The sequence below is a fragment of the Calypte anna genome, chromosome 26 (genome assembly GCF_003957555.1).
Source record: "Calypte anna isolate BGI_N300 chromosome 26, bCalAnn1_v1.p, whole genome shotgun sequence".
NCBI lineage: Eukaryota > Metazoa > Chordata > Aves > Apodiformes > Trochilidae > Calypte > Calypte anna.
In genome coordinates this window covers 5,469,273-5,477,363 of record NC_044271.1, presented here as the reverse complement: position 1 = coordinate 5,477,363, position 8,091 = coordinate 5,469,273, and the positions used below count along the sequence as shown (strand labels likewise).

Genomic DNA, 8,091 nt, shown 5'->3' with positions numbered 1-8,091 from the left:
GAGATCAAGCTGACTGTGAGTGCCGGCCTTCCTCTTTCCTTTCTGTTCCGGGGGGTGTGGGGAGGGTTTGGGGGGTCTGGGAATGGGGAAGGAAGGGGGGGGGGGGACCTGGGCTTTGCTTTCCTCTCCCCCCCTCCCCGCATGCTGTGCACGATCGCCCCCCGCTCCGCTCGGGGTTTGCAAGGACGCGTGGTGCGTGCGCGGGCGGGCTCGGCAATGCCTCTGCTGAGGGTTCTGCCTTATTAATTATTGTTATTAAGAGAGTGATGCACCTGGCGGGGCTGCCTGGGCCGGGGGGAAATGGGTGGTGGTGCTGGTGCTTGGTTCTGGTGCTGGGGGGAGGGGGGGAAGATGTTCCCGGTACCGATGATTCCCGGTCCGGCGGGACTTTTCCTTCACTTACCGGGGTTCGGGTGATGCAAAATGCGCTGCGCGGTTCCGGAGGGGTCACACGGTTCCGGGGGAGGGGGGAGCTTGCGAAAATCCCCGGGAGACCGGCACGGCATCGGGGAGCAGCCCCCGGCAATGAGCACCCCCCGTGCCCGGGTTCGCAGTGTGCGTGGGGATCGGTTCTGGAGGTCTGGGATCGGTTCTGGAGGTTTGGGATCGGTGTTGGGGGGGGGCTGCGGATCGGTACAAGGGGGTTTGGGGGTCGATTCGGGAGTCGGTGCAGGAGGTTTGGGGTCGATGTAGGGGGGTTAAGGGGCCGGTGTAGGGAGTTTGGGGTCGCGACCATGTTTGGGGCTGGGCCCGCGCAAGGTGCGTGGGGACCAGGAGCCGTGCGTGGGGCCGGGCGGTCGGTGCAAGGGCCTAAGCTTCGTGGGGGGGGCTCAGGACACAAACAGGTCGAGGTCGGTGTAAAGTTGCAGTGCTCAGGCTCGACCCCCCCCCCATCCCCGCCATTCCCCCCGCTTTTCCCCGCATCCCCCGCCCCTACACCCGGATTGGGGGGAGGTGATGGGTGATGCCACACAGGGGCTGACTCCCCCCGGATGTTTTATTATACCCCGGAGGACAGGGGCTTCACAAAAGCGTGTGGTGGTGCCCTTCCTGCCTCTTTTCTTTCTCCCCCACCTCCCTCCTTCCTTTCTTTTATCACTTCCTTTTATTATGCATGCCCAGGAAGGAAGGGGGGGTGGGGTGGGGGGTGGACTTGCCTTAATAGCAAGCTGGGGGGTTGGAGGGGGGTTGGGGGTTTCAAAGCAGCCCCATGAAGGGTTTGTCCTAATGAGGAGCCGCGCACATCCTTCCCAGCCCTCGCACCCCGGCCCAACAGGCTCTTCAACTTCCTGCTCCACTATTCCTTCCCCTCCTCCCTTCTCCCGTCCTCCCTCTGCCAGAAGGTGCGCCGGGATCCTTCTCCAGCTGCAATCAGGCTAGATTTCCTGGCGTGAAGAGATTGTTGGGGTTGTGTTTTGGGTTTGTTTGGCTTTTTTTTTTTTTTTTTTTTTAAGATCTAAGCCACCGCCTTGTCTCCCTCCTTCTCCTGGGCTGGTTTATTTAATCTAAGAGTAGGTGGCAGGAGCGGGGGATTTATGGGGTTATTTATTTTGCCACGGGAGGTGTAAACCAGCACGAAGGGGAATGGGGAGGGGGGGAAGGCAGGAACAGGCCCAAGGCATCGCTCCCAGGGAGCCAGGTTGGCTCTTTTGCCACCCACGAGAGGTGCCTGAGAGCGGCCAGCTCGGTTTGTGGAGCAGAGGGAACCCGGTGGGGTTGGGGGAGGAGAGCCCAGCAGCTCACCAGGCAGAGGGATGGAGAGGGGAGGAGGTTTTCACCCCCCCTCCCCCAGCTCCATCGATCGGGAGGCAGATGTAGCCCTTCCACCTCCAAACCTGGCTGAGATTTCTCCCTCCCGGCCTCCTCTGAGTCCCCTGCCCTCCTCCCCGACCGATTCCTCCTCCTGTGACAAGGTTTCTCAGCTGCTTCCTTTCCTCCATGGCAACACAGCTGCTCCCTCCCTCCTAGATGGCTTTGATGAACACGAGCAAGGCTGGAGCTGCTTCCCTTGCTGTGCCCAGCATCATCCCACGGTTTGGGGATGCTCCCGGGGGCTGGGCAGTGCCACCAAACCAGGGAGCATCCCCCCAAGCAGAGGCCACTCTTGGGAAGAGGGGTGTTGGCTGGGAAGGTGCTGGGTGGGAGAGAGGAGCATCCCCCACCTCCCACCCACCCATCCTCTTCCTCCTCCAACTCCATGTGTGGGTGAGGAGCCCTCGGTCCCTCGGGGATCCCTCAGAGGGATGGGTGGGGGATGTGGGGATGTCCTCAGCACCCACAACTTTGCAGCAGAATTAGTGGGACCCTCTGGTGGTGTTTGGGGGGGGTCTCCTCAGCATCCCTGCCCAGAGCCATCACCTGGGCCCATTCCCATTCCCAGTGGGATGGAGGAGAGTGGGGCAGAGTGGGGGCCACCGTGCTGAGCCCATCAGTTTCCAGCAACGGGAGCAGGCCCAGCTCTGAGCCTGTGTTCCCTCCAACAAGTCCTGAGACCCAACTGTCCCAGCCCTGCTCACCCAGCCAGCATCTGCCTTTCCTAAACCCAAACCATGCTGCTTTTTCTATTTTTTTTTTTTTTTTAAAAAGGGCTCCGGGATGTTGTGAGTAATATTTTCAGGGTGTTTACACGACAGCATGGTTTCTGTCTCCCAAAAAAAAAAAAAAAAAAAAAGAATCCGAGGGTGGGTTTTGTTGTTGTTGTTTTGCACTCGTGAGTCACTTCCAGAGGGGAGCAGGAGCTGACGTGTGGCTTTTAAAAAGCCTCCAAAGGGCTGAACGCTGCTGCCCCTCACGCTGCTCATGGCCCCAGTGAGGTTCAGGGTTCAGCATCCCCAGACCAGAGGGTTCAGCACCTCAGCTGCCTCCCCACCCCCTCAGCCCTGCTTGCCCCGGTAGCACAGTCCCTGCAACACCCTGCAAATTGAAACCAGTTGCTCCAAAGGAAGTGATATTAACCCTGTAAGGGCTGCTGTGCTCTGGAAATGGGGGTCAGAGCCCAGCTGGGGTGCAGGGATTGTCCCCAAAAGGAGAGGTGGCTCAGGGGAGTGGCCCCATCCATCCCAGAGCAACGCTGAGATTTTTCTTCCAGGCAAGGAGAAAAGCCTGAGAGGTTTTGTTTTTGGTTTTTTTTTCCCTCCAAGCCCCACACTTAAGGGCAGGGATACAGGGATCCCTTATTCCTGTTCCCAGGTTCCACATCCAGCTCCCAGGAGGATGGTTTCAAGGCTGGGGTAGTAATCCCAGTTCCTTCCAGCCTGGAGGCCATCCTCCTGGACTGGGAGCTGGGCGTGGAACTGACCCTGGAAAAGCAGGTTTTCCTCCAACCCTGGGGAAGAATCCAGGTGGAGAGGGGAAGATGGAGTCTTGCCCTGCGAGGGATTTCTCCATGAGCAGAGAAAGCCATCCCAGCCCTCTGGGACATGCTCAGGAGAAGAAAGGGACAACCTGGTGTGCCCAGAAAAGTGCTGGGAGATTCCTGTCCCACCAGGGTGTGGGAGCCTCTGCCCAGAGGGGGGGATGCCCAGAGGCCCCCCTGGTACTGTGCCACTGCTCCTCCTGTTCCAGCTTTGCCTGTTCTGGGATTTCAAATAGTCCAGATTAAATCTGGAGCCACTCTTCTCCTTTTGGGCAAAGGGAACAGGCTTGTGGGAAGGGCTGGCCAAGTTGCTGCACCCCAAATCCCTGCTGGGGGACCCAGGAGCTGGTTAATTCTGGGGGATTCCCATGCCAGGGGCTTGGGGGGGGGGGCAGGATTGTGCCCTGCACTTGAGTTTTTTGGCTCCCCAGGTGGTGATGAGAGGATGAAAGCTGCCATCCTCAGGGGGTTGTGGCTGCAAACCCCCCGGGGTTGGGGCCACCAAGTGGGGAGCATCACGGGGGTCCCCAGGTCCAGCCCCAGCCCCCCTGTTCTTTGTGCATCACTTTGCAGGGATCGGACACCCACCTGAGCTCCTGGCCCTGGGGCATCACTGAGGAGCTGTGGGGTGAGGGGGAGAAGCAGCAGGGACCGGGGTGGGGGGGAAGGGAACAAAAAAAAAAAAAAAAAAAAAAATCTGTTTGCAGCAGGGCCAGGGGCACAGCAGGGGCAGTTTGCAGCTCTCAGCTCAGCAGCAGGAGGCTGTGCCTGCCCGAGGGGCTTCAAATATCTGGGGCAGAAAATCCCCACGGCCCAGGGCTGCTGGGGGGGTTCAAAAATACAGGCGGCGGGGGTCTCTCGTTTTGGCTTCTCCACCAATGCGCTGGGATGGGGCTGGTGCCTTCCCCCCCCCAGTGCAGGGTGAGGGGCAGGACACGGGGGAGCCCCCGGAAGGGCTGGAGTGGGGCAGAAGCTGCTCCCTGCAGCTGCATTTCTTTTCCAGGAGGCTTTTTTAGAGGGGAAACTCTGTCCTTGTCACCTCCTGCCCTTGCCTGTACCCCAGGGGCCACTCCTAGCCACAGAGAGGGGCCAGGGGCAGCTGGGGGGGTTGAGCATCCTGATGTGGAGGGGAGGGAGCAGGAGCAGGGTCGTGGCCAGGCTGGAAGCTCCAGCAGCTCCACTCATCCCCCCGAGTCATTTCTGCAGCCCCCAGCACCCACCTGCCCCGGGGGGGTTGGGGAGGGAAGGGCTGAGGGGGAGGAGCAGAACCATTGCTGACCAACCTTCCTCCTCTTCCCACTCCTCCTCAGCGCTGCTGGAAAGAGGATGAGTGAATCCAGCGCCAAATCCAGCCAGCCCCTTGCTTCCAAGGGGGAGAAGGACGTGTCGGAGAAGAGGGGGAGGGGGCGACCCAGGAAGAAGCCACAGGTACATGGGGTCCCCTGGGAGGAAGGTTGGGGGGGGGGCACACACACACACACACACACAACATAACCACTGGGTAGCTCTGCCTGCAGCAGTGCCCTGAGGGTCAGAAGCCCCTCCTCACTCCTTGGCTGCAACCCCTGGGATGGGGTTGGAATCCCCTGGGATTGGGATAACATCTTCCTGGAAGGGGATGCCCCCCCATCTCTACCCTTTGGACAGCACATCCTGGGTGCTCACCACCAGCAAACTTCACAGCCCCCCCCTAGCACTGCAACCCCCCAAGCTCCTCCAGAACCAGGGAAGGGCCCAGAACCTCCCGTGGCTCCTCCCTGGGCTGCAGCTGAACCTGCCTTTGCAGGCGAGCTAATTAAAGCCTCATTAGCAAAAGCTGCTCAGAGGGATAAGATGCAGCAGGAGCCTTTGCGGTGCCAACCCCCTCCCTCCACCCAAGGGCAGGGGGAGGTCTGGGCTGAGCGTTTTCCTGCAGAACTGGGGATTTGGTGACTTCCCCAAGGATTTGTTGGGCACCAGCCCCGAGCTGGCATCCCAGGTTAAAAAAAATAAACAATAAATCGGTGGTTGGTTAATGGTGGGGTGGGACAGGTCATGGATATGGCTGAAGGACACCCAAGCAGCATGACCACCAATCCCAGTGCAACCAGTACCACCAGTTGCTCCCAGTACCAGAGCATCCCCATCCCCGTGGGATCTGCTGGGGAGCTCCCAGCCTGGGGTGCACTGCTGCTCAGGCACCCACCCCTCCCTGGGGATCCCCACTTGGAAGCTGACACCCCTTCCCCCCCCCTCTGCTTTCCTCCAGCAGGAGCCCAGCGAGGCCCCGACCCCCAAAAGACCCGCGGACGGCCAAGGGCAAGCAAGAACAAGGCCACCCCAAGGGCAGGGTAGGTGGCTGGGAAGGGGGGGTTGGGATGTGCCGGGCTCTTTGGAGCTCCATTCAGGGCAGATTTCCCTCCTGGGGATGGGGTTGGGCCCCCAGGGAGGGCTGGAGGGGGAGGGGGTGTTGGGGACCTCATGTGTCCCAGGCAGGAACCTGTTTGCCAACCATGGGAGTCACGGGCTGGAAATGGTGGCCAGGGGGGTCTGGCTCCAGCCCTGGGCCACCCGGGTTGCAGCAGCCCCGGGGATGCCACTGGGGTGATGGATTTGGTGGGGGCTGGTAGGGGGAGGAGGGGAAATGGCACTCCCAGCTGCTTTGGGGACATGGGACAGGCCCCAGGCCTGACCCCAAGCTATTGGTGTTTGCTACTCAGAAAGCTGCAGTCACCACCGGGGAGAAAACCTCGAGGAAGACCCAAAAAATCGGTGAGTGGGCTTGTCCCTCCCCCCTCCATCCCTGGGCAGGGTGCTGGGTTGTAGAACCCCCAGAAGTGGGTGGGGTAGAGGGGGCTGGGCAGAGCAGCAGGAAAAGGGGACAACGGGGGTGGGGTGACTCCAACCTGGGCATGTTCTGTCCCAGGGCCATTCCTGAAGCAACAACCTCTTGTTGGTGCTTCCCTCCTCCATTTAATTCCCTCCCCCTTTCTTCTTCCCCCCTCCTGTGGTTTGCCAGCCCCCCAGCACCCCCAAGCATCACCCGGCAGTTGGGAGCAAGTTTTACCCCTCTGTTCCCCCAGCCCTGGGGCCACATCCCCCACCCAGGAGCTGCCACCAAGCACTGGGTGGACACAGGAGCCACCCAAAAGCATCCTCTGAGCTGCTCTGCCCATGGCAGGGGGGGTTTAACCCCTTTTCCCACTTCAAGTCCTCACGGAGGGTTTGGCTGTGACCGGGGGTCTCATCATGGGCTCAGAGCACCAGGGGCTGTTCTGGGGGTTTTATGGTGGGGTGGGATCAATCCTGCCCCATGCTGGCAGGGCCAGGCTGGGGACACCCGGGTCCCTGTTTTGGCAGCCACCAACCCTGGTGGCTTTTTTATGAATGGAGGATTGTGGGGGTTGGAGCTGACTCAGGCTCAGCCCTGACTCAGAAACCACCACACAGACACCCTGGGGCCACCTCTGCCACCCTTTTGGTGACAACACGGATTTCCCCCCTCCTCATCCCACCAGGTGGTTTTTTTTTTTCCCTGGATTAACCCCCTAAGGGTTAAACCCGTCCACAAATCCAGGAGGATGCCCGTGCCTCAGTTTCCCCTCTTTACACAAGGGGTGCGATGTGGCTGCTCCCAGGGGAAAGGGGGGGGAGAGGGGGTGATGCCTGCAGCCCCTGCCCCCCCCGCACCCCCCCCCCCCAACCACACTCCCTTAACCTGGCAGCAACAGGATGAGGAGGAGGTGAACATTTCCCAGGAATCATCTGAAGAGGAGCAGTGAAACTCCCGGACCGGCGCTACCTCACCCGTGGCCAGGGTGGGGGGGATGGGGAGAAGCCCCCCCCCCCCTCTCCCCACCACCCTGGTTTCTCCTTCCTCTGCTCCTTCCTCACCCTCAGACAACGGCAGCACTGGAAAACAGCCCCCCAGAGCCCCCCTCCCCTCCAAGGCACCCCCTGCCCTAAGGGGGGGGCACCCACTCCCCAGAGCCCCCCTGCCCCAAGAAGGGGGGCACCCCCCATCTCCCCTGGCTTGGGGGGGGGAGCAAAGCCTGGCAGAGAGCAGGGGCTGAGACCCCCCCCCCAACCTTTGCTGCCCCCTCCCACCCTCCCAGCACGAGGCTTCACTCCAGGGCTTCAGCAGGGGAGAGATAGGGGAGGGGGCTCAGCAAAGGTGACCCCCCCTCCCCAACTCACCAGACCTTTGCTGGGTCCTGCTCTACCTGGGCAGACCCCCCCTCACCCTGTGCCCCCCCCCAGCTCCTGGTGTGTGCAGGAAACAGCTCCTGCTCACCGGGGGTCAGTGCCCATCCCTGGGGGTCCCCAGGCAGGGGGGGGGTTTATGGGGAGGGGGGCAGGTCGAGGTTGGGCCTTTCCTCCTGGACTTTGATAGATTATTTTTTTTATTATTTTTTGTTGTTTGGGTGGGTTGGTTTTTTTTTTTTTTGTTGGTTTTTTTTTTTCTTTTTGGTTTTTTTGGGTTTTTTTGTTTTTTGGGGGGTTTTTGTGTTTTTTTTTTTTCCTTTCATTCACAACTACCTCTGGATATTAAGTTTCCACTCTCTGAACTCACAGACATGCTGGCTGCTGTGGGGCACGGGGGAGCTTGGGGGGTTTCCTTTTATTTGGGGTGTTGCTGGGGGGTATTTTCCCCACCCTTTTTTTTTGGTTGGGTTTTTTTTGGGTTTTGTTTTGGTTTTTTTCCTTTTTTAATTATTATTTTAAGGTCTAGTTGCTCTGCTGCTCCAAGGGATAGA

General features: G+C 60.0%; 1 protein-coding gene across 1 annotated transcript; it reads left to right on the top strand.

Annotated features, from left to right (window-relative positions):
• Positions 1 to 462: 462 nt before the first annotated feature.
• HMGA1 (high mobility group AT-hook 1) lies at positions 463 to 7,193 on the top strand. The gene is given in 6 exon segments (XM_030465500.1): positions 463 to 578; positions 4,666 to 4,783; positions 5,607 to 5,637; positions 5,640 to 5,685; positions 6,055 to 6,106; positions 7,060 to 7,193. Coding segments are annotated over 6 exon segments (357 nt in total). The 5' UTR covers positions 463 to 525; the 3' UTR covers positions 7,117 to 7,193.
• The last annotated feature ends 898 nt before the right edge of the window (positions 7,194 to 8,091 follow it).